Below are 27,057 nucleotides of genomic sequence, written 5' to 3'. Positions count from 1 at the left end.
GGTCGGCATGTGGGGGCGTGCCTCGCACGCCGATGCGTAAAATGACGCGTGGTGACATCGGGCGTGTATCCCGATATCACCGCGCATCATTCCAATCTTCAGTTCAGCGGGCACGCACCAGAGTTGGCTGTGTGCCCGCCGTACTGTCAAAGGCCTATTAGGGCCATTTATCAACTAATTAAACTGATTGTCTAGGCTGCCTGTCAACCTTAATGTTGGCAAGCAGGCAAAGAGCCCAGGCAGCCTTCGCATTTCTCATGAAACCTCATCCACGGGTGGGCTGAGGTTTCATAAAGGGTTTATAAATTAAATAAAACTTTTATTAAAATTCGTTGCCCGCCCCAGCCCGCCCGACAGGGAGAAGATTCTCCCACATGGTAGGGAATCCCCTAGCAGACTTCTCAACTAGTGCATCAAGGAAAGGAAGCTCATTTGACTGCTCCAATTCAAAGGTGAAGTTGAGCGTAGGATGGAACCCATTAAGACATGCAAGGAAATTATTACATGCAGCTGTGGATTTAAATATAGCAAACGTTTCATCCACATGTCAGAAATATGCAAGAGTTGGGAGGCTGGGTTTCATCCCATTGAAAACATGTTTCTGATGGAGCTCAACAAAGATGTTTGCAAGAGCTGGGCCTAGATGAGATCCCATAGCAATACCATCTATTTGGGCATTCGTGGTGTCATTAAAACTGAACTCAACTGTGCAAGCAGCTGATTTCATAAGCTCATTGAATGCTGATTCACTCAACGGTGGGTGGGGGGGTGGTGGGTGGTCTAGGTCACCATGATATAGTGCTGCAGTGCAAATATCTACGGCTTCCTTAAGTGGAACATTGGTGAATAGGCGAGCAATGTCAGATGGGCACATGGACACAGCATTGCTATCGATATGCAAGTCCTGTATGGTCTTCGCAAATGTGAAGGAAGCCTTCGCCATGTATCTGGAAAACTTGTTCAAAACTGGTTGTAATAATTTGTCCAACCATTTGGCCAATTCATGCTGCGCAGAACTGGTCATAGATAAGATAGGGCATAAAGGGACATCACTTTTGTGTGGGCAGCCCGTACATACACGGACGCAGTGAGCTGTGATGGTGAACCCTGTCATATATATCACATGGCAGCTCATTGTTCTTATATAAGTCCAGCAAGCATTTTTTCTTAGCTAACTTTTGAGCGAAGCTGTCTGGTCATATTGAGCATCAGGTCCAATAGATACGAATGTCTCTTTTCAGCAATACTCATTTTAATTTAAAAAACAGTCGTATAATAGAGCAGCGAAGGTTATGGGGAGACCTAATAGAGGTGTACAAATTTGAGGGATTTAGATGGGACGATTAGAAAGAAACAAGCTCCTCTGGCATGAGGGTCAGTAACAAAGGGTGATAGATTTAAAATAATTGGCAAAAGAAGTAAAGTGGAAAAAAGCAGAAATGTCTTCACACATAGCGTTATTATGATTTGGAACACACTGTCTGAAAAGGTGATGGAATCATATTCCAAAGAAATTTCAAAAGGCAATTGGACATGTATTTAAAGAAAATTAATTGGCAGGATTATAGGGAAAAGGCTGAGATTAAATTGAACAGCTCTTTCAAAGAGCTGGAACAGGAATAATGGGCTGAATGGGCTCCTTTAGCACTGTAAGACTCCACAATTCAATTCAATGATGTAGTAAAGCAGAGATTTATAGGTTTTGTTAGGCAAGGGTGTTAAAGGTCACAGATCCAAGGCAGGTAAATGGTGTTAAAACGTAGATCAGCCATGATCTAATGTAATGACGGAACAGACTGGAGGGGCTGAATGGCCTACTCCTTTTCCTATGATGAAGTAAAATCCTGCTGCCACGGGAGATAGATAACATCCCCAATTTCCTGGTAGTCTTAAGACCAGTCAACAACAGGCCTGACTTCTGACCTCTGCTCTGTTCAACTAGTGCTGGCATTTTCCGACGATGATGAGTACTTGGCATATGGACTCAGTAAGAGTGGCTCCGATTGGATCACAATCAAATTCATGAAGGTTGAGGGTCCTGAAGATCTGCCAGACACTCTGGAAAAGGTGAAGTTCAGCTGCCTGTCCTGGACTCACGATGGAAAAGGTGTCTTCTATAACTGCTACCCAGAGCAAGAGGGCAACACGGATGGTATGTAGTGGGGTTAAACCCGGAGATAAACATGCGATGGTTAAACTATGAAACTGTGATATAACAAACAATGATAAACTGCATTTATATGGCACCTTTAACATTGTAAAATTTCCCAACGCATTTCACAACAGCGATTATCAAACAATAAATTTGACATCAACTTAAAGGTGTCGAGAGACAGAGTGGTTTAACCAAGCATTTGGCCATGAACCTTGATATAACCTTACATAGTTCAGTGTTAAATTTTGTTTGATAATCACTCCTGTGAAGTATTTGGGGACGATTTTAATATGTTAAGGATATTGAATAAACGCAAGTTGTTGGTGTGAAGACAGAATTAGGCTTTGTGATGTTTGCCACAGTATACCCCCATCAACACTGACTGAACAATAACATCAACGAATTCTATGCAGCGTCTTTCACGTAGAAATATTATCCATATGAAAATGGCTCTTCTCCATTTTCCAGAAGATATGTTAAACCAAGGCCCCATCTGCCCTTTTAGGTGGGTGTAAAAGATCTCACAGGACTATTCGAAGAAAAGCAGGGAAGTTCCCCGGTGTCCCTGCCACTATTTAATCCTCAGTCAACATCACAAAAAACAAATTATCTGATCATTATCATATAGCTGTTTGTAGGAGCTTGCTGTGCTCAAATTTTCTGCCAATGATCTGACATTACAACCGTGACTACACTTCCAAAATGCTTCATTGGCTGTGAGGCACTTTTGGACATCCTGAAGTCATGAAAGGTTCTGTACAAATGCAAGCTCTTTCTGTTTTTGAATCCTTCTTGTCCATTATTATCTTTTTCATACATGATTCCAGCACCATTTCTGCTCCCCATCTGCCCTTTCATTTCGATCTTTGTAAATCTTCCAGCCCAATTGTTTTTGTTTTTATTCTGATTCTTTTCTGCCATCACACTTTCTCTTTTCCAAAGAGACCCATCTGAATATTTACTTAATGTGCCTCAGTCTTTCCCATGTGCGGTGTTTTAATGTGCGTTCAATGTGCGACTTAACAAAGATTCATCTTTTCCAGGCACTGAAACCACATCCAACCTCCACCAGAAACTCTACTACCATGTGCTTGGCACTGACCAGTCAGAGGATATCCTGTGTGCAGAGTTCCTAGATAATCCCAAATGGAACAGTGGAGCCAAGGTAATTTATTAATTTTGTCAATGTGTCAGCTTGGCTCAGTGGGTAGCAATCTCTCAATCTGAGATAGAAAGCCATTGGTTTGAGCCTCACTGTAGAGCCTCTAGTCCATAATCCAGGCTGATTGTCCCAATGCTGGACTGAGGGAGTGCTGCACCGTGAGAGGTTGAGACATTGAACTGAGGTGCTGTCTGTTCTCTGAGGTGGATGAAATAGATCCCATTGCACAATTTAGAAGAAAAAGACAAGCTTTTTCTGGTGATCAGTCAGCTTTCCCTTAACCAATGGATTATCTGGTTATTTGCATCAATTACTGTGCATGGGATCTTTCAACTTAGCCATAGTTTTAGAAGTAATTCATTGATGATAAATTGCTTTGTTATAGCTAAATGCTGTGTTCTGGCGTTATATGAAGGCAAGTTGTTTTTACTTTATATTGTTCACTGCTAGGGGCCATTAAGATAAGATAGTCACAAATAACCCAATGGGGAATTCAGGAGTGATGTCTTTACCTAGAGGGTGGTGAGAATATGGAACTCGCTGCTACATTAAATGGGTGAGATAAATCGCTTTGATGGATATAAGGGGAAACAAGATGCATACTTAAGGGAAAAAGAATATGCTGAGATGAAAAGGGATGGGAGGAGATGTGTGTGCAGTATAAACCCTGGCATACACCAGTTTGGCTGAATGATCTGTTTCTGTGCTGTACATTTGGTGCAATTCATTTATCTAATTTTTGAGGGATCTTGCTGGGTGCAATTTGGCCGGGACATTTACTTACATAATAGCACTAACTGCACTTCAAAAATAATTCATTGATTATGGATTGTCTGCTGTGGGCATTCCTCCCCACTCTGGGGGGACCCCCAGGAAATCCCTAAACAATTGTAAAGGGTGTGTTTTTTCACGGTATTACTGGACGCCATCCATTTTCCCTCACTATTATGGCCAGAAAACCAGGAACATTCAATCTGCCCAACAAATTCTGCTTATTTCCTGTTGATATGGGCTGACTCCTCGAGCAGCTTTTAATTCTGTTTGTTTTCATTTAGGTTTCTGATGATGGTCGCTATGTAGGGTTATATATTCGAGAAGGTTGTCAGCCCAAGAACCGGGTCTGGTACTGTGATCTGCACCAGCTGCCAAATGGCATAACTGGTAAGTACCTATCACTGGCTAAGCTGCAAGAACTAGTTACAATGCCATCCTAGGGGAAAAATCAGCTGATGCATTGAAACCCTGGCTGCATCACACTGACATCCAGACTCTCAGTAACATTTGTATGGGGATATGCTCAAAGTCAAGGATGAGGAAAAACCAGGATCAGGGAGAAATCATGGGCCCTGGTGCTTCTTCTGTTTCTGGGCCCCTTATTCCCCTCACCTGCCTCACCACTGCCACTTTAACCCGCCCCTTCGATCATGCATGATATTTTTTCCCTTTCTGGATTCACCAATCAATTCACCAAACAATCACAGAAAGGCCCTAGTAAAATGATAACGCCTATTGTTGTCATCTGGTTACAAATATCGTCCGAGCCATGAGTCATTAATATTAAGAGCAGTGACGATATAATGTAGTGTTAGTTTGTGTGCGCTCTATAGGTGATTCCACTGCAACTATTAAACTAGAGACTACAAATTTTACTTTAACAACAGAGTGCAATATTATTAATTTGGTTGGAAAATATCCCATTGGTTATTTACACACTGTACAGACGACAATATGGATTTTGGTGACTCTTCTCAGCCCTCTAACATGTTTTGGGCATTGCACCATATGGACATGGTGACAGTAAATTTTATATTTGGGGGGAAGATTAATACTTGCAACCCAGATAAACTGAACAAGATCTTTTCCATTCTGCAGAAGAAGTAGTGCCTGGGTGCATGATATTATTCAATATAACTATTTCATACAAATGATTCCTGAACAACAAATTGAGAAGAGTTGGAGTCCTCAGGTGTTTTGTGCTTCAGAACTTTTAAGAGGCTAGAGCATAAAGATTGAATGGTTCACAATTGTATCTGGTTTTTTGATCAGCAAATCTGAAGACTCTGCTGCTTCTCACTACAATGTATTTTCAATATCTTCGATGCAACACAACTTCATCACAATATTTTAATACAACAAAAAACTCTTAAAAGCACCAAGATAGAGTGAGATAATAAGTAAGTAGGCAAAAGTTCAAGATTAAAGTCAATGGAAAAGACTTAAGAGAATCATGTGCAGTGTAAAACAGGTTACTGATTCACTATGGGCCCATTACACACTCCTGACGTGGGAATTTCACCCCAAAAAGGCTGCTCAATAAACTTCCATTAGCAGTAAAATAAACAGAACTCCAGTCACAATTCCATCCTCTGTTCGCAAGTTAATTATGGATGACAGAGGCCATCTAGTCCAACTAATCTCATCTATCCAAATGACATATGAACATATGCATTAGGAGCAGGAGTAAGCCATTCGGTCCCTCGAGCCTGCTGTGCCATTTGATAACATTGCCTACATTATACAAGTGACTACAACTCAATAGTACTTAATTAGTTGTAAAGTGATTTGGGACATTGTGAATTGTGCTTGATAAATGTAGGTTTTGTGTTTCTTTCATTATACCTGCATGTAGCAGGTAGAGTGACAGTAGTAATGGTGAAATTGGAGGCCCAATGCTGATTCTGTAAGAATTAATCAGAGCAATCGACTGATGCTAGGAAAGTGGCTACAAAGAAATCACTACGTTTACAAAACAATTCAACTCTGTAGCTAATACAACCTTACCATTCTGATATCTCTGACACCAGCTCACAATGTACCATAAATGGCATCTGCCTCTTTTACATTAATGACACTATCCCCAGAATTTGTCAATCAGACATGGACCAGCAGCTGAGGAAAAATGTAAATTGAATTTTTCGGAAAAGAATGATACATGGTACAAAAATTCAGTATGGCCTTAACACAAGTACTGGATTGTTTCCCCTTCCCCCAGAAGTTATCGTACAAATTGTGTTGTACACTGTGGATTTATAGCTTATCTGGGGTGAACCCAAGTTGGTGTAGAGATTTGTAAAACCTTTCTTTAAGCAATCTTCTGGTGACAGATAGGGATTTCATTCCCAGCTCTTGCAAGAGCAATAAAACGGGCAATAGTGAGTCAACACCCTCCTGGCCTCAGTTTTCATTATCTCTGTAACCTCCTCCAGCTCTGCCACCCTCCAAGGTAACTGGCATTTTGCGCATCCCTGAGTTTAGTTGCTTCACCATTGGTGGCCATACCTTCAGCTGTCTAGGCCCTGAGTTCTGGAATTTCCTCCCTAAACCTCCCTGTCTCACAACTCCTATCTCCTCCTTAAAACCTACATCTTTTTACCAAGGTTTTTGTCACCTGTCCTAATATTCTCCTTTGGTTTGGTATCAAATTCTGTTTGATAATACTCCTATGAATTGCCTTGGGACATTTTACTTCATGAAAGCTGCTTTTGCTGTTGTTGTTTAAAATTTGGTCATTTTCTAGCCCCCAATAACTCCTGGCATAATTTTTACAGGCCTCTTGCCCTGGGTTAAACTGATTGACAACTTTGACGCAGAGTACAACTACATCACGAATGAAGGACCTGTGTTCTCATTCAGAACTAACCTCGATGCCCCTCGCTACCGAGTCCTCAACATCAACCTGGAGCAGCCGGCTCCTTCACAATGGAAGGAGCTTGTTCCCCAGCACCCAAAGGATGTCTTGGGTAAGACATGACCATCATATTTTTGCAGTAATATATATTGGTTGAAAGTTTGTAACAAGGATGTCTTATCAAATCTCATGTCCCTGCCTTTCAGATTGGGCAACCTGTGTCAATTACAAATACCTGGTTGTGAATTACTTAAAGGATGTGAAGGACATCCTCCAGCTGTATGACCTCATGACTGGAACCTTTCTCAAGGACCTTCCACTGGATGTTGGTAGCATTGGTGGATATAGCGGACAGAAGAAGAACACAGAAATCTTCTACCAGTTCACCTCCTACCTCACACCAGGTACAATTCACGCAGAGGCTGATTGTATACAGGTACACAAAATACTGAAAGCAGTATCGCAGTTTATTAAGGCCATTAAATTTAAAAAAAACAAACACTGGGATTCATATCTAGAGGGATAGAATTGAAGCTAACCTTGAATAAGATCTTAGTTAGATCACACTTGCCACACTGTACACAGTTCTGGTCTCCATATCGTAAAAAGGATATAGAAGCATTGGTAAAAGTACAAAAAGAAAACCAGGATAATACCAGAACCGAGATGTTACAACTATCAGGGATAATTGAACAGGCTGAGACTCCTTTCTCTATAAAAGAGAAGACTGAGCGGTGATCTGAAAGGCGTGCTTAATATTATGAAAGGGTTTGACAAGATAGACATAGAGAAGATGTTTCCACTTGTGGGAGGGACTGAATCTAGGAGCTATAAATATAAAATAGTCACTAATAAATCCAACAGGGAGTTCAGGAGAAACTTGATTGCTCAGACACTGGTGAGAATGCGGAACTTGCCACCAGGAGAAGTAAATGAGGTGACTGGGGAGATGGTGGAATAGTGGTGGTAATGTCTCTGGACTAGTAATCCAGAGGCCCAGGTTGTTACATTGGGAATATAGGTTCAAATCCCAATCTTGTGAGCTGATGGGACTGTGCAAGTGTGAGGTGAAGAAGCTCAATTAGTCAAGGGTGTAGGACATAAGGTATGAGGATGGGCAAATACTCAGGGATGTTGCTTGATGTGCCGTCATACTAGCGTCCTTGGTGGAGTGAGCAGACTTCACATGGAAGGAATGTGCTTGATAAGCTGGCAGTATTGTGAAGAATTAAACTTTGAAGGGGAGCCTCTGGCTTGCCCACTAATCCTGTTGTACACCCTGCGCTAACTTTAGTCACACCTGCTTCCAACTGCCTTCCCCTTCCCCACATTGTCCAGGACAACAGTAAAAAATCCTGATGATGCCCTTGGGACTTGATCTGAATATTTATAGAAGGACCCCACTGACTTTGGCTGGATGGCCTGCTGTGTACAACTTAAAGGTGCAGTTAGCAGGTCGGGAGCCAGTCAGGCTCCCACTCCATTTTAATATCCCCCATTTAAAATCACCCCTCTCCAATGTATTTCCCAATTTTAGAGGTGGAAGGCTGGATCTTGAAGCCTCCTGCCCAGGCAGAAATTGGACAATAGTGTCCCAAAAAACCCCTGGGAAATCTTAACCATTCCATCCTCTGTCATGATCACTGTGTCCATGACATTCCTCCCACGAGCCGGCAACTGGTCCATTTAAAGTACAGGGTCTTCTCATGTACATAGCATCCAGATTGCTATTTTAACAGAGTTTAAAAAAAAGGCTCACATTTCTATAATAATTTTCATGACCTCAGGATGTCCTAACATGCTATACAACTCAAAATTCTTTTGAAGTGTAGTCACTGATGTAATGTAGGAAATGCATAGAATAGTACTGAACTGAAGAAGGCCATTGAGCCCATCGAGTCTGCACCGGCTCTTCCTAAGCGCTATCCAGTTAGTCTCACTCATTTCCCCATTTCCTTGCATTTTTTTTTTCCTTCAAGTATTTATCCAATTTCCCTTTGAAGGATACCCATTGGAATCTGTAGCCACCATTCCAAATCCTGACCGTTCATTGCATAAATAAGTTGTTCCCCATGTTGCCTCTGGGTCTTTTGCCAATCAGCTTAAATATGTGCCTCCTGGCTATTGACGCATCAACCACAGGAAAAATGTGTCTTTATAGATTCCCTATAAACCTTCCGGAATATCTACGATCCTCTATTCTAGCCATTCTTTATTTTATCATTGCATATGCAGTTTGCTTTGTTGAGATTAAGACCCTTATGTAGGACTTAACTAAACTGCTTTCAAACTCAATATAAAATTCTACCATATTATGGTTACTCTTCCCTATATGCCTCTTTACTACAAGCTTATTAATTAACCCTTTTTCATTGCACAATACCAAGTCCAAAATAGCTTTTCATGTAACAGTTAATTTACACACAGCAACATCCCAGGAGCAGCAATGGGATAAATGACCAGGTAACTTGTTTTATTGATGTTGGAAAGATGAATATTGGCCAGGACATCAGGAATAATCACCTGCTCTTCTTCAAGAAGTGCCATGGGATCTTTTAGATCCACTTGAGAGGGCAACTGGGACCTCGGTTTTGATATCATCCAAAGGATGGTACCTCCAACAATGCAGTGCCCCCTCTTTACTGCACTGGAAGTGTAAGCTGAGAATTTGTACTCAAGTTTCTGGAGTGGGACTTAAACCCATAACCTTCTGACTCAGAGGGGAGATTGCTGCTCACTGAGCTACTAGCCAAGATGATTCCACAGCTCCATCTGTGTTCATTTTTGTGGGTTTAGGAGGAACAGGAGTGTCATGAATGGCCACATCTCCAGAACTAATAATATTAAAAGCAAAAGCGAAATTGATGACTGAGCATGTCGTGGAATGAGGAGCATGAATGTTGTTCACACTTGATTTTGTGTTCTCTGCCAGGAATCATCTACCACTGTGACCTGACCAAAGAGATTCTGGAACCCAAGGTTTTCAGGGAGGTGGAGATCAAAGGATTCGACTTTTCTGAATATCAGACGGTTCAGGTGAGACATTAGCCCAAGGAGATGGATAAAAAGGATACAGGGTGCAGGTGCCTGAGATAAGGCAGCAAAATGCTGTACTTGTAAATCAGGTATGTCAGTATTGAGTAGTTGTTAAGGTGCAGCACTGATGCAGGGTCCCAGCTTAAAATGCAGTCCTCTGTTTTTCAGATGGCCACTCACCTGTTGAGAATTTTCAGCGATTTTAATTGCAAATGTTGATAGGATCAACAAGTTCCTGTTTCTGTTCCCTGTCCATTGGCTTCTTCCCCATGAGGAGGGATGAGCTGGCTGAAGCTAGAATCAAGCTCAGCCATGGTTCCCCCTGTCAGCAACGATTTGGGGTGGAGTGGGGAGGATTTTGTCGAGAATGTAAAGCTGGTGATATCAGAGAGGCAGCTTTCCCCAACTTCCTATTCATTCAGGTGGGTTTGCACCTGAAGGATGGTCAAGGTGTGAGAGAGACTCTGCCTCCTATTGAACTGCCAAGGAGTTAGAACCTTCAGGAGAAGAAAGGCAAGATGGGATGTGTCAAAGTTACACACAATCATTGACCTTTTTAAGTGTTTCTGATTGGTTTGTTATATGTGCTTGCTTCATCACTGATGTTATATTTTTGCCTCGAAGGTTTTTTATCCGAGTAAAGATGGGACTAAGATCCCAATGTTTATTGTCCACAAGAAAGGAATCAAACGAGAGAGATCCCACCCAGTATTCCTATATGGCTACGGAGGATTCAACATCTCACAAACTCCACATTACAAGTATGTTACTGGCAGTGTTGAGCTGTTTGCAGCTAAGTTTAGTTTAGTGACATGAACGCATCTGTGCGGCAGGTACTTCAGTGTACCTTCCCTATAATAGACTGAGAAATAATTTGGATCCACAATAAACTTATATTGTTGTCAGGTGCCTGGGATTCTAAATGTGTGGTAATTGGTCTTTACATGAAAAAAATTAAGAAACAGACTTTCTGTCCTTGGCTACAGTGCGGATTCATACCGGGTTTTAAAGGATTGAATTATGACGACAAGTTTCATTGTCTTGGTTTCTACTCCCTTGAGTTTAGAACTTTGAGGGATGAGATAATCGAGATGTTTAAAATAATTAAGGGATTCAAGAGGATAGATAGAGGGAAACTATTTTCTCTTGTACAAGAATTCAGAATAAGAAGACATAACCTTAAAATTAGAACTAGGCCATTCTGGATTAAATTCAGGAATATTTTTACACTAAAGTTCGTAGAAATCTGGGAATATCTCCCCTGAAAGGCTATGGATGCTAAGGATCAATTGGAGCTTTCAAGACTGAAATTGATAGAATTTGGTGGGTAAGTGTTTCAAAGGATTTGGTTCAAAGGCAGTTAAATGGAGTGCAAATAAAGATCAGCGACAATTTAATTGAATGACAGACAGACTCAAGGAGTTGAGTGGCCATCTGCTGTTTCAATGATCCTGTGCCTGGCTGTGTTGGGCCGATCGTTCACAGGCAAGGAAAATCAGGCAGGGAACCTCATCCATGGGTATGGAAGTCTTTTCATTTTGTTCAAATGAGTAGAAAATTCAAAAGTACTCACACGCAACCATAATTTGCATTGATATATAATACTTTTTATAAAGCAAAACATTCTAAGGCATTTGTGATCATATAATCGTTTGTAGTCAGCTGATCCAATGCACCGTCCTAGCTCATTCTTCCTCATGGACCGGGGTCTGGGAGTGGGTGAGTGGGTCATGACTAGCAAATCCGAACAAGAACCCTGATCGATTCCACCCCTTCCTGACTCAGGGGCACTGAGACCAATTGTGGAGCCCCATCTGTGTATTATTCAAAGAAGAAGATGGGAGCTATTCCAGCTCTCCTGGCCAATATTTATCCATCAACCAACATTACTGAAACTGATTATCTGGTCATGTATCTCATTGCTGTTTGTGGGAGCTTGCTGTGCACAAATTAGCTGTCGTGTTTCCTAGTTTACATCTGCGATTAGATTTCAGCAATAATGCATTCGGCTATGAAATTCCTTGGGGCTTCCTGAAGCATAAAAAGAGGATATAGGAATGCAAATTTGAAGTGTTTTATATGCTAATAACCACAACTGATGTGTGAAATAATTTTCTATTAGAATCACTTCAAGTGGTGATGCCTTAATCAATGATTTAAAAAAAAGGACTTCACAGAATCACAGAATTATTACAGTGTAGAAGGAGGCCATTCAGCCCATCCTGTCTGCACCGGCTCTCTGAGCATTTTAACTTAGTGCCAATCCCCTGCCTTTTCCCCGTAACCCTGCACATTGTTTCTATTTAAATAATCATCAAATGCCCTCTTGAATGCCTCAATTGAACTTCCCTCCACCACACTTCCAAGTATTCCAAACCCTAACTACTCGCTGTGAGAAAAAGTTTTTTCTCACCTCACATTTGTTTCATTTGAAAAACACTTTAAAACTGTGCCCTCTGGTTCTCGATCCGTTTACGAGCAGGAACAGTTTCTCCTTACCTATCCTTTCCAGAACCCTCGTGATTTTGAAACCAAAAAAGTCTATTTTTTAAATCACCGATTAAGGCCATAAGACATAGGAGCAGAAATTAGGCCATTCGGCTCATCGAGTCTGCTCCGCCATTCAATCATGGCTGATAAGTTTCTCAACCCCATTCTCCCGCCTTCTCCCTGTAACCTTTGACGTCACTACTTGAAGTGATTCAAAAAGAAAATTACTTCAGGCATCAGTTGTGGTTATTGGAATACACAACACTTCAAATCCCGAGTGTTTCCCTTAGTTTCGAAAGTCTAGGCTAGTGTCCAATCATCTGACGCAGTTCAGAATAGACCACTGTTATAGATTGCAGAATTATTATGGTGTATTTAATCACCCCTCTCCCACCTTCTTACTGCCTCTGCTTTGTTCCCAGTGTTGCGTATCTGATTTTTGTCAGGCACCTGGGTGGGATCCTTGCTGTGGCCAATATACGAGGAGGAGGAGAGTATGGAGAAACTTGGCACCAAGGTAAGAAGTTATCGAGAATCTGTCCTTCACCTCAGATTCACTTAATTCTGTACATTGCAACTAGGTATGGATGTGTCATGGTTCTGTTGTTGCAATAATAAGCTAGAGGCCTGGACTGATATTTCAGAGAACTTGAGCTCAAATCCAACCACAACGGTTTGAGAATTTGAATTCAGTTGGTATCAGTAAAGGAAACATGAAGCTGTCAGATTGATGTAAAAATCCAACTGGTTCACTACTGTCCTTTGAGGAAGGAAACCTACCATTTTTACCTAGTCTGGGCCCATATGTGACTTCTGTCTTGCAGCAATGTGGTTGACTCTTTGCTTTCTGAAATGGCCTAGCATGCACTTCTTTGTATCAAACTCCTGCAAACAATGGCTCAAGAAGAAGGCTCACCACCACCTAAAGGCAACATCCTACCAGCAATGCCCACAGCCTAAGAAAGACCTAAAACTGGGAAATATCAGGAGAATGTCCATCCCTTTTAAGAATTATCAGTGTAAAAACTGGGTGACCATTCCTGATATGGCTCCATAAGATCACTCGCATGTTGACTACATTTGGTTTCTTGTCAACATGGATGCCAATTGAACAAGAGCTGCTCCACGACATGACATAAACACTTTGTTATGTTTTCCTGGCTGTGTCATAAAGTTTGGCAAAATTTCGCCAAACTTTGCTCTTTGACTTTGATTTGCTGTTAGTATTTGTCATGTTCTTGTGCTTAACTGGATTATAAGGTCATAAGGAATAGGAGCAAAAGTAGGCCATTCAGCCCATCAAGCCTGCTCCACCATTTGATAAGATCATGGCTGATCTGATCATGGCCTTAACTCCACTTTCCTGTCTGTCATCCATTATCCTTAACTCCCTTGTCAATCAGGAATCTGTCTCACTCAACCTGGAATATATCCAATGACCCAGTCTCCACAGCTCGCTGGGGGAGAGAATTCGAAAGGCTAACAAACCTCTGAGGGAAGAAATTCCTCTCATCTCTGTCTTAAATGGGAGACCCCTTATTTTTAAACTGTGCCACCTAGTTCTAGATTGTCCCATGAAAAGAAATATCTCAGCATCAGCATCTACTCTGAAAACCCCCTCAGAATCTTATATATTTCAATAAGGTCACGTCTCATTCTTCTAAACTCCAATGAGTACAGGCCAACCTGCTCAACATTTCCTCATTAGACAACCCCTTCATCCCAGGAATCAGCCTAGTGAACCTTCTCTGAACTAACTCAAATGCAACTATATCCCTCCTTAAGTAAGGAGACCAAAGCTGTACACAGTACTCCAGGTGTAGTTTCACCAATGACCTTTACAGTGTAGCAAGACTAAGGTCAACAGTCTATTTGCCTTCCTAGTTGCATGTTTTGCCTTCCTAATTGCTTGTTAACTTTTTGTGATTTATGCATAAGGGCACCCAGATCCCTCTTGTACAGCAGCACCCTGCAGTCACTCTCCATTTAACTAATATTCTGCTTTCCTATTCTTCCTGCCAAAGTAGACAACCTCACATTTTCTCATTTATATTCCATCCACCAGTTTTTTGTCCACTCACTTAACCTATCTTACTTACTTTCCTACCTACCTTTGCATCATCAGCAAATTTGGCTACAATACAGCCAAGTTAGTAGCATAGAGTAACCATTTGAGACCCCAGCACTGATCCCTGCAGCACTCCGCTAGTTACAGTTTGCCAACCTGAAAATGACCCATTTATCCTAATCCGCTGTTTTCTGTTAGTTAGCATATCCTCTCTCCATGCTAATATATCACTCCCAGTACTTAGCAAATACCAGTGTTAACCAAAAAAACCCTTCATAAGGCTATATTACTTGTGTCAACATATTTGCAAATCTGTCTGTTTGTTTATAATAAGCAAATTCTGTCTCACAATTTCGATCTTTAAAATTGTAAACCACCGGAATTTTTGGCTTTTTTAATGTTCCTCAGTCTTAAAGGAATGAATGTTGAGATTGCAATGTGAAGCTATCTTCACACATCCCACTCTGGTTATCTTAGGACAGGTCAGTCAGAAACCAAATAGTCTAGTCCAAAAGTGAACCTTGGTTAAGAACTCGTTGTGTGGGTGTGTCACAGGTGAACACCAGCACCTTGTCTCACTTGGAGTTCTTCAGTCATTTTTGTTTATTTAATCTCAGGATGTAAGGGTCACTGGCAAGACCAGCATTTATTGCCTATCCCCAGTTGTGCAGAGAAGGTGGTGATGGGCCTTCTCCTTGGACCACTGCCGTCTTTCTGGCAATGGTGTTCCCATAATGCCATGAGGTAGGGAATTGCAAGAATTTAACCCAGTGACAGTTAAGGAACTGCTAATGTGTGTCATGCTGGGATGAGGTATGATTTGGAGGAGACAGTGCTACTCTTGCACCACCCTACCACCTGGCCCACCGGTGAGACATCCCAAATATCCATCCAGCCTTGGAGTTCTGCCCTTGGGGCTGGTCCCAGCCAAGTGTCATTCATGAAACTCTTGAACCATTTATTAAGGAAGAATAGCTGAGGCAGTTTCACACGGTCTTCCTCATGGCGTTAATCTTTCCCTACGGTAGGTTGCAAGCAAGGATAAAGAGCCCATTTAAACTTTCTGATGGTGGGGGGGAAAGAATACATTCAAACTAATTGGACACAAGTTTCCCCGGTGGATGTCAATCCAGTATTTGGTGCTCCAGTCTCCAGCTGAGCCTGCCTGGAGTGACCCAACACTTCAGACTCAAGAGGCAGGAATACTATCCCTCAGTCACTGGTCACTTTGACCCAACCCAATGCAGGTCCCGTCATGAGGTGTCAACCTAGTATTTAAAGACCAGATTCTAGCTCTCACAATTTGGGATTGGCCGGACTTAGGGCTCGAACCCCTCACCTCATGACTCACAAGTGGGAACAGTATCACTGGGCGGTATTTAACGGAGGTGACGGGGGGTCTCGTCTGCCAGCTGGAGAGCCAGCGAGAGCCCTGCGTCTCCTCTTTTAGAGAAGTCCCACTGAATTAAGTGGCACTCGGAAACTTAATTGGACAGCACTGGACGGAAGTCCTTCCCACTGAGAGCTGCTGGCCAATGAGAGGCTGGTAGCTCCACTGAAGGTAGCGCCTCTGGGGAGGCAGTGTCTGCTGCTAGTAACGTAACCACCTGAGACCTAGGATTGTCACTGGATCCCAGGCCACAGGTGAGTGATGGTGATGGTGAGTGGGGGTTGGCAGGGGTGGGGGAGGCAGGGCGCATGTGACGGACTGTTGTGGAATGGGAGGGTTGACAGAGGGATAGGGTCAGCAAAATGGCCGGCCCTCAGCCGCCGCACCCCCCCCCCCCCCCGACCCCCCCCACTCCCCGCCTCCCCAGCCTTTCCAATGCCAGGTTTCGCGATCAGGCATTAAGTTCCTTTTCTCGAACATATAATTTAGGAACAGGAGTCAGCCGCCCAGCCCTTTGAGCCTGCTCCGCCATTCAATAAGACCAGGGCTGATCTGATTGTAACCTCAACTCCACATTCCCGCCTACCCCAACAACCTTTCACCCCCTTGTTTATTAAGAATCTATCTAGCTCTGCCTTAAAAATATTAAAAGGCCCTGCTTCCACCGCCTTTTGAGGAACAGAGTCCCAAAGACTCAGGATCCTCTGAGAGAAAGAAACTCTCTTCATCTCTAACTTAAATGGGCATCCCCTTATTTTTAAACAGTGACCCCTGGTTCTAGACTCTTTGAACAATGGACTCCCAGGGAGCCCACAAGCAGTCCTGCATGGGTTTGCTTGCCGTGCTCTCCTCGTGGTGAGCTGCCTGCCCGCCTCTGGGCTAATTGGCTGGGGGGGAGGGGTGTGGTGCAGAAAGGCCATCTATGGACTTAATCAGACTGGAGGCAGGAAGGCAGCCACCTTCCCAACCGATTAAATGCCCCCCACCAACCAAACTCATCACAGGGGAGGGTATTAAATTCCGCCCATTGGGTATAGCCCCCATTCCCGTGTGTGACCTGTTTTTTTTGTTTTCTAATTCTCTGCAGCTGGGATTCTGGCTAAGAAGCAGAACTGTTTCGATGATTTCCAGTGTGCAGCCGAGTACCTGATCCAGGAGGGATTCACCTGCAAAGAGAAGCTCACCATCAGTGGAGGCTCCAACGGGGGCCTGCTCGTCGGTAGGGATCCTCAGGGTTGAGTGAAATGAGTCATGATGATATTTAATATGCAGTGTCGCTTGTACATGGCACAAGCAAAGTCCAGAACTAAACAAACTGTATTGGAACGGAACCATTCGGTCCAGAAATGATCACGTACCAATCCTAGTCAATGCAGTAGATGATTCCAGAAAGTCATGGTGGAGATAAAGTTGTCAGCTTTAGCAAGCCTAGGTTAGCGTGAGGGGACAGGAAAATCAGCTCCAGATTGCCATCTACTGGCTCCTGTTGGAAAGTGTGCATGTGAGGATTTTGGCATGATTAGCATTGAGGTCCATTGCCAGATCAGTAGATTTAAGTCTGATGCTATCATACTGATGCTCAATCATGCTGAGGTTAGTGCTGCATGCAATTCCAGCCACGGAGGCACAAGGCAAAAGCCAAGTAATATATATAATGCAGAGAAGAGACACAAAACAAAACCCTTTTGTCAATGGACATAGTAATGGAGGAAGGGTAGGAGAAACTCTTTATCGTAGGGCACATGATAGAGGTGAGTGGAAGACCAAGTGGAGTAGAAGGTGTTAATCCTCAGCACTATTTCAAGTTAAGTACAAGGGAGACATATTTACAGACTGCCAAAAGGCAAGTTCAACACTAATGTCAGCAGCACTTCACTCAAAGTGTGATCATTACCTGGAATAGTCTTGGCTTAAGATTGAAATAAAGTCTGGAGTCATAGAGGAGAGGCAATTAGGAGATGTAATGGGCAACTGTAAGTTTCTATGGAAGGAAGAGCTAAATGGGTTGAATGGCCTCCCTCAACTTCACTCCATGATATATAAGCACTTTATGATCACAGTATCTCTCCTTCAGGTGCGTGCGTGAACCAGCGACCTGACCTGTTCAGCTGTGCAGTTGCTGAAGTCGGTGTGATGGACATGCTCAAGTTCCACAAGTTTACCATCGGCCACGCCTGGACCTCTGACTATGGCTGTTCCGATGAAAAGGAGCAGTTTGACTGGCTCATCAAGTGAGTGAGCTCTGGGAGTGGCTGGTATCTTAGTCCTGGTATCATTAGACATGGAGCTGGTAGCAAATATAAATCTAATAAACATGTGCCATCCGTAATGGGGAACCTCTACTAGTATGATGGGGCCCTCAGTTGAATTTCAGAGGGTTACAGCTCCATGTACAGGTTATCACTGGGATACTATTGCTGGGGTTCAGTTCTGTGGCTGGACTGCCCTCTGGTTACCTTACCCAAATGCCATTCATCTTGGGGTGACCTTGGAGCATATGTTTTGAAAGACTGGAGGCAGTGGCATAGTGGTAATGTCACTGGACCAGTAATCTAACAAAGCCAGGGTCAGGTGTTTCTCATGTGTCAGTGTAAACTCGATGGGCCAAAGAGCCTCTTCCGCACTGTGTGATTCTGTGATTCTGTGCAGCTGGAGGAATTTAAGTTCAATTAATAAATCTAGAATTGAAAGCTAGTCTCGGTAACAGTGACCATGAAACCATTGTCAATTGTAAAAACCCATCTGGTTCACTAATACCCTTTAGGGAAGGAAATCTAGTGGCCTACATATGACTCTTCATGGCCCTCTGAAATGGTGTGGCAAGCAACTTGGTTCAAGGGCAGTTAAGGATGGGCAATGAATGTTGGCCTTGCGAGCGACGCCCGCATCCCATGAAAGAATATTTTTATTTAAACTGGAAGGAGTGGTCACTGTGCTCCTCCTGACTCCCACCCCCACACCATTTGCATGTGTGCATTTTCCTCACCCATTTGGTGATGAGGCCAGTTACAGAGCCGTTACCAAATAAAGGGGTGGAGGGGAAGTGGGAATCTTTTAACAATAAGGATTGTTAATTATTTTTCTCTCTCCAGATATTCTCCACTCCATAATGTCAAGGTACCAGAGGGAGGTGTCCAGTACCCAGCCATGCTGCTGCTCACTGCTGATCATGACGACCGGGTAGTGCCACTTCATTCTCTGAAGTTCATCGCCACCGTGCAGCACAAAGTGGGGCGCAGTGCCCATCAGAAGAAACCTCTCCTAATCAGGATTGACACCAAATCTGGGCATGGGGCTGGAAAACCCACCACCAAGGTGATCGAAGAAGAGACAGACATCTTTGCCTTCATTGCTGAAAGCTTGCAGCTGGACTGGGTGGAGTGAGGGAGGCCTGTCCTAGCCCGAAGTAAAATAAAAGGTGACTACTGGTTTTAAGAAGTGGACTGACAAACACTGGATTGTTTTAGTGTTGTGTCCCCCTCTTTAGTTTCTTCTCCCCCTCTTCTTTCTGTGCCTTTTCTCTTAGCCTGCATTCCCATTACCTGAGGGGGTCAGGGAGGAATTTTCCAGAGAATTTTTCCTGTTATTGATCATGGATTTATTTCTTTTGTCCTGGGGTTAAGCCGCAGATGTCAAGTCTCAAGGCGTCAGCAATTTTCTTTGTTCCTGGGATGCGAGAGTTGTTGGCAGGGCCAGCATTTATTCCCCATCAGCCTTGAGCTGGTGATGGACAGTGACCTACAGTTTTGGAGCGCAGTTAAGAGTCAGCTAATTCGCTGTGTGTTTGCAGTCACTTGTAGGTCAGACCAGGTAAGGAGAGATTTCCACCCCTAACAGGCATGAGTGAGCCTGATGGGTTTTTGCAACAGTCCGGTAGTTTCATGATCATTATTAGTGCAACTAGCATTTTATTCCAGATTTATTGATTAATTGAATTTAAATCCCCCCAACTGCTATAGTGGGATGTGAACTTGTGTCCCCAGAGCCTTAGCCCAGGCCTCTGGATTGCTAGTCTAGTAACATTACCCCAACGCTGTTCCCCTTCAGCCTTCATGAGTCGGGGGCCTAGGCTTGATGAATTAGCTGGTTTATTCCTGCCCACCATTTGTGTGTTCATACATGTTGGTTGAGAAGGGAGGTGCAACTCTGGTATTGCTATTAGAACCAGCAATCTTCCCACCACCCTTGATAGGTAGCCTTGAGGCCCCACAACCCTGCAATCTGAAATTCCATTGTCAAATCACTTGCCGCCATCCCCTCCACCCCCAGTTTTGCTAACACTTTTCCCTCCTTAAAATTTGGCTTTCTGGCCTTGATTTCAATCATCTCCTTTAAATGGTCTCGTGTTCAATGCCTACTGCTCATCCAGAGCATAGGAAGCACTTTGGGACATTTACATCTGTGCAGGATGATATACAAACATATGTTTTGCACACAGTTCCACTGGTTCTTTCTAGGTTCAGAGGCCTTCATTCAATGAAAACTTTTAAGCTAATTCATCATCTAAAGCATGTCACGGTCCCTTGTGCACTCATGGGTGAGTGTTAAAGATCCCATAACACTTTGAAGTGCAGGAGTTCCACCTGGTCTCCTGGCTAGCATTTCTCCCTCGAGCAGCATCACTAAAACAGGTAATCTGGTCATTTAACTTCATTGCTGTTTATAGGAGCTTGCTGCGCACAAATTGGCTGTTATGTTTTCTACATTACAACAGTGGCTACAAATCAAAAGTTCTTCATTGCCTGTGAAGTGTTTGGGATGTTCTGAAGTCGTGAAAGACACTATATAAGTGCAAATCTTTTTTTGTCTTGATTGGGACATTCACTAACACTGAGTTACCTCTTCTTGGACCAGTGCTAATGCTTGTAATAACAATGTTGATTCAGAAAGCTTGTAGACAACATTTGTCTGAGATTGTGCCTGACTAAAGAATGAAATAAACAGCCATACCGAGTCAAATTTTTCTTTTTAAAGAACTAAGAATGGTGGCAATTTGAAGTACAGAGTGCGGTGAAAATACAGAACAGGTTGCCCAGAGATATACAGGAGATGGGGATAATGTCAGTCAATTGTAGAGGGAACTAGGGGAATACATGGCAAGAAGAAGGTATAGATGGATATGAGGGATGGAGCCAAGAATGATACGTTTCAATCTTTAGGACTGGGCCTGTGGATGTCTCAAAACTATATAAACAAGAGTAAGGGGGAGTTCTGATGTCTGGGCCAATTTTAATCCTTTAACCAACACAGTCATCTAAAAAGAGATTATCCGGTCATTATGTAATTTCTGTTTGTGGGAGTTTGCGATATGCAACTTTGACTGTCACTGCTTACATTACAACAGTGACCACATTTTAAAACAAAAAGTGCTCATTTGGCTATAGAGCACTTGAGACATCCCAAAGTTATGGAAGGTGCTATATAAATGCAAATCCTCTCTCTCACTGCATCATTAGTACTACACAGGGTTTTTTTAAGTTAATGAAATATACAACACATATTATAAACGAACAGAGGATTAATAAAAACACCGACAAGAAAATATACACAAAACACAATCCTTTTTTAATCCAATTTTCATTTCAAATCATGTTATAATTCACTTATTGAAAATGTGTTACAGTTCTGGATTGTTCCCTGGCACTCAATGGGCCCTCACACAGCCTTAGCATTTCATGGTTACAACAGCGGTTGTAACCCATCGGGGCTGCAATGCTTTGGTTACTAGCAGTAAACGATGCTACATTCTCCCGTCACTTCTTCCTGTACAATCTCAACCGCATCCTTTGGTTTGTCCATTGATCTGTAAACAATGTCTTAAAAATGTGTTCAAAAAAAAAGGTAAACACGATATATATAAATATCACATTTTTAGGAGAATAAGTAACAAATTCTACTGGGTGTCTAGGTAACTATACCAATACATACAAGACAAGCACAAAAAAGTGTTCACATCCGTCTTATTCACAGGAGCAATTAGAAAGAGATTGGGGGAAACCCAAGGAAATTGTATATTCCTTTTGTGAGTTCCACTCTTTAGTTACAGTAACATATTAAACCTATTCTGAGGTAGCTCTGTATAGTTATTCAAAATGAAAAGTGTACACGATTTGTGCACACCCTTGTCGCTTCACTACATAAATGGCATGAAACATTCATTTTCTGGAGCACAGCCTGTGACTTGGGGAGACAAATGAGCACTAAAAGAGTTAAAATGTTTCATGCCTTTCTATCACTCTTACACTAAACACATTTCTACTTATTGCATAATATAGCAGTGTTTACATCCACAATGGACACTGTAGACAGACACAAGGGGCGTGCAACAGTGGCTAGACTAGTGAGCCCCCAGTGAGGAAAGGGGTGATTCTAGTTGTCCCAGACATCTGCAGTGTGATCCACATCTGCCACCAGACTGGACAGGTTACTGATCAGCTCTGTGTCATTATAGATTCCCATCTAGCTTTGCTCTCTATGCCTTTGTGTGGCTAGTATGATATTCTAGGGATTGTTGGCTTTTTCTGATGAGCATTTTGAAAAGATAAGAGAAATTTGGACCTTAGGTTTTTGATAGCTCCATTTTATCCTACAGATATTAGTTAGTTCTATATCCAATCTATAATCTATAGATCGTGGCTAGCTTTATATCCTATAGATTGTGGCTAGCTCTGCATCGAATAAGCTTGACTGGTTCTGTATTTGATAGATGGAGATAGCTGTGTCCAAAGATCTTGGCTAGTTTTGTATTTGATAAACTCTTATTTGATGCTACTTTCTCGAGGTTATTCACTGGCTTCTCACTGTGAGCAGCTTCAGGTGTTGGTGTTTTAAGGTTCTCTGTATATTTTACTCACGAGCAGTAAAGTGTGACAACATCTTTTGGAGACCAAAAGACAAACATGGCTGTGCACAATAAGTGGGAAGCATTCAATTTTCTAACCAGCCCCTATCTTGCCTCAGCATGTCAACAGGCTGAACTCTTTGCCCAGGACAAGAGGGACAGATGTGTTCATTGATGGCAGTTAGCCATACAGCTCACTGGCAAAGGCCAATAAACAACACCTGCCTCCCCGCACCATCCTCTTCCACCAGCACCCCCCACCGCCTCCCTCTCCCTAAGTGAATGATCAATAATGTGGGACACCCAATTAAAGAAAAAAATAATTTTTAAAAAAAGGAAATGTTGATCCTTTTACTTGACTAACACTACGCCCTAAGGATTGTTGGCTGTCTATCTGTTTTTCAAAAACATAAGTAACGTGGATCATAGACCTTCATATTCTATAGGCACATGGCTAGCTATATGTCATATAGACTGTTGGTCAACTACATATCCAACAGATCTTGACTATCTCTACATCCTTTAGACCTCAACTACATCAATATCCTATATGTCTTGTGTCTAGGTTACCTCTTTAGCCTACAGATTATGATTAGCTTCATAATCTTATATTCCCTATAGAGCTCAGCTAGCTCTATATTCTGTAGATCTTGGTTAACTCTGTATCCTATGGATTTTGTGCCTCATTCCTATTTGATCCACCAATCACCCGACTAGCCTCTCAAAGAACCATATTGCCCATCCATTATCCAACGTCTTCAATGCCCGCTCATTCCCATTGCGAACAGTGTGAGTCTGTCAAAATTAATTTCAGTTCGGATTCTTACAGGCAACAGAGAGCACATCCATTCCATCAGCCTATCAGTTCTATTCAAACTCCCTTAATCATGGCATATAGTTAAATCTGAGGGAAACTACCCAAAGCATTGATCTCCTCTTAGAAGACTTGAAAAGATAGATGGCTGGAGAGTTTAGAACCAGGGGGCAAGTTGTAGGATATGGGTTTGACCATTTAGGACCGGGATGAGGAGAAATTTCTTCACTCAGGGTTGAGTACCTTTGGAATTCTGTACATACGAACAAGGAGTTCCATGTCCATTCAGCTCCTCGAGCCTGTTCTGCCACTAAATAAGATCATGGTAGTAACTTCAAATCTGCCCCAGAGGGCTATGGATGCTCAGTCATTGAGTATATTCAAAACCGTGGTTGATAGATTTTGGGGCATTAAGGGAATCAAGGGACATGTGGATAGGGCAGGAAAGCAGAATTGAGGTAGATCATCAACCATGATCTTACTGAATGACAGAGCAGGTTTGAAAGATCGTATCCCCTACTCCTGCTCCTATTCATATGTTCTTAAGTTCTTGCCAAAGCCGTCAGACAAAGCAACTGTCAAACCAGGGATGGTAAGGTTGCAGAGTAAGATCCTCAACATTGGAAGTGGATAAATAGCCTTTTCAGATACACCAAGGACTAAAAGAATGGAAGTGTTACAACTATTCTTTATCACAATAGGTAATTAACTTTGAATCAAAAAGTTAATACATTTTCATCATGTTGCAGTTAACCTGTGATTTGAGCTAACTTCAACTTGCTTTATTTTTCTAGCTGCTCTTTAATCCTTGAATTTACACAATCTTTCTGTTGGAATTTAAATTTTTTTCAGATTGCAGGAGAGCGAAAGCAAATTTCGTTTGATACATGGACCTGCATTTTATGGCCCCACTGCGGGTGTGTCTACCCCCTCCCCGGTGGATGAGGCGAGCCGTTTAAATCTCTGTTCAATTCAGCAGGACTGAACTATCCTGCCAGACAAGAGGGGCCATAAGACCCTGGCAGTGGTTCAGGGGATTGATAGCAAGGTGTGGCTGATCTCCCACTTGGATCAAAATTTGTTCTCCATTAATCCACTGCAGGATGTCCCTCGCCATTGCACTCCCTCTAAATACAGGACCATTCAACACAATGAGATCAACATTTTTAAAAAAATGGTCATTAATCACTTTTGAGAGGTTACAGACCAGCAGATAGATATAGAGTTACGTATGGTCTGAAAGACTATCAGAGAAAACTACCATTGTATAGAAAATACTGAGAGGTAGATCCAGTTTTCACCAGAATTGTACCATTCCAGTTTGATTATACATTAAAACACTATACTACCAAAATGAAACAGCTTCATACAGTCCCTGAGTAGAGCTTTTCATCCTGAGTTACTTGATTGCAGTTATACATTACAATATATAAAAATACAAAAACAATATATTAAAACATAGTCTGCAAGCACTGTGTGAGCACACACTGATGTCAGCATACAGACTTAAACGTTACTTTTTTTCAAAAACGAGATTGCCAATTTTCACAGCCACTCTCTCCCCTCCTTTTCTGGCTTTGACACGGATATGCTGTTCATGTGTGTTTGCAGATTTCCAGACATCCATGGTCTGGATCTTAAAGCATGGGTTTGCGTGGTTCCATGTTTGCCTGCGTCTTATAGTGTAATGGATTTTTAGTTACGGCTAATGGTGAAATATCAGCCGTTTTGCAAAAATTAATGCCCTGCTCTCAGCCCACTGTCTGGTTGTGAAAGAGAATCAGCTGTTTCTGGCTCATGGAATTATTTTACAATTATTTCTCAGAAGGTGAAATTTCCAAAATAAAACTCTTTAGCAGAAGACAGAAAACTTCAATCTGATTGGCACAGCATTCATTAGCACAGTGTTCCATGGGCACCGTGTTCCACTGCCACTGGGTTCCATTGGCAAGGGGTTCCATTGGCAAGGGATTCAAAGTTGCCCATCAAGCCGACACATTGTGAATGTGAAAGATGTGAAAAAAGGGCTACTATAATCATATAAAAGGAAAGGACTCAGCTTTCACAAGCAAGGTGATATATGACTGGTAAGGGTTTGAACCATTTTTGGGGTACAAACCTCCATCCACACTACCACCACCCCTCCCCCCATCTGACCTTTTCATACAGACCTTGTGAAACTGGAAAGTTGTTCTGGTCAGGTACTGGCTTGCTTTGGTGATGTGTACCTGCTGCAGTGTGACCTGGATTCCAACATACAGTTGTGCTTTGAACATTGTGCAATCTAGAATTCAGTCATTCTGTAACACTCCCAATGGTTTTTATCATCAGAGCATGTAAGAAAGTAAGTCTAAGCCAACTGGTCTAGGCCTTTGATTAACAGGCATCTCTTAAATTCCACCCCATGTAGGTGCACATGTAACTGTGTTAAAAATCAACTGTACAATGTCATTACAAATTGAGAAATTTCCACTTCTCAATAAAGAAATTGGGCCAGTGTTCGATTAAGTTGTTGTTCTCCCCCTGCTTCGGTGTGGCCAGTGTGCAGTCCTATTGAGGGGAGTACTCATTGGATGAGAGGGCACTTGCTGGGTGAGGGTGGTTTGGTAGATGAGGAGCACTCGCTAAGTGGGACTACAGCTGATGGAGTGGAGAACAAAAGTGGGAGTTTTCCCAGAGGTAACAGTTGGATACATTTTGGTGCATTCTTGCATTCAATGTAAACCTATCTTTGAATGTCTAGACAAACTCCACCCTTACACAAACTCAAAAACTGCAGAACATTGCTGACAGATTGTAAACATAAGTTCCAATTATAATTCCGTGGTCAAGACCAGAGCAGGTGTCAAGAGTGCACTAAAGGGGATTTTGGGCTCTCCTACTGAGTGAATGGAACTGTTGCTCCTGACCTTGCTGCCCTGTAGAAATTGAAACTACAACTTTTCACTGCTTGGTAATAGGACTCCATGAGATATGATTGTCCTTAAGTCCATGAGTGGAAGTCGCTATCGTTGCTGTCAGTCTGTAAACTATAACTGATGTACCAATGCAACAAAATACAAAATAGGCATGAACAACTCAATAGTCCCTATTACCACACTTTGGTAAAAATCCTGCTAACATTTATTGAAAAAAAAGTTCTTATTGGACTCAAGCAAAGTATTCAGCAAGTGGACAGCACTATCACCATGTCAAGGAACTTCTGTGCTGTCTCAATTCCTGGAGCAGCCAGTTCATAAGCTCAGCTCCAGGTAGGACAAAACTAATTTGAGATAAGGCAACTCAAGCAATTGCGATAAACCTTTCCTGACACGGAGCATGAAGGAATGAAATTCACAAACGTGCCCAGCTTATAGTTGGCCTTATGATCCATTAGCTCACACTGGTTTGGGTGCTACAAGTACTTTGGTGCCTTGGCTAGTAACAGCAATACTAGCTTGTTCTTCCCTCAGCCCCCTCCTCCCTAGCTGGGT

The 27,057-nt window shown here is 42.5% G+C and overlaps 1 protein-coding gene across 3 annotated transcripts in view; it reads left to right on the top strand.

The window, feature by feature from the left end:
- The window catches only part of LOC121291878 (prolyl endopeptidase-like), a 30,657-nt gene extending 5,719 nt beyond the window's left edge, over window positions 1-24,938 (top strand). For 2 of the 3 annotated variants that reach the window (XM_041213523.1, XM_041213525.1), the window contains exons 5-15: window positions 1,943-2,152; window positions 3,199-3,320; window positions 4,373-4,478; window positions 6,866-7,057; window positions 7,152-7,349; window positions 9,878-9,981; window positions 10,606-10,742; window positions 12,894-12,988; window positions 17,017-17,148; window positions 18,004-18,160; window positions 19,022-20,888. In XM_041213523.1, the coding sequence (XP_041069457.1) occupies window positions 1,943-2,152; window positions 3,199-3,320; window positions 4,373-4,478; window positions 6,866-7,057; window positions 7,152-7,349; window positions 9,878-9,981; window positions 10,606-10,742; window positions 12,894-12,988; window positions 17,017-17,148; window positions 18,004-18,160; window positions 19,022-19,313 (1,745 nt within the window). In that variant the 3' untranslated portion in view covers window positions 19,314-20,888. Of the gene's footprint in view, window positions 1-1,942; window positions 2,153-3,198; window positions 3,321-4,372; window positions 4,479-6,865; window positions 7,058-7,151; window positions 7,350-9,877; window positions 9,982-10,605; window positions 10,743-12,893; window positions 12,989-17,016; window positions 17,149-18,003; window positions 18,161-19,021; window positions 20,889-24,436 lie in introns of those variants that run through there. The other variant, XM_041213524.1, reaches the window with a different exon arrangement.
- The last annotated feature ends 2,119 nt before the right edge of the window (window positions 24,939-27,057 follow it).

Source organism: Carcharodon carcharias, chromosome 19 (assembly GCF_017639515.1).
Source record: "Carcharodon carcharias isolate sCarCar2 chromosome 19, sCarCar2.pri, whole genome shotgun sequence".
In the NCBI taxonomy this organism is placed as follows: Eukaryota; Metazoa; Chordata; class Chondrichthyes; order Lamniformes; family Lamnidae; genus Carcharodon; species Carcharodon carcharias.
Note: the sequence above shows the minus strand (reverse complement) of the source record. Positions and strands in the feature narration are given on the sequence as shown.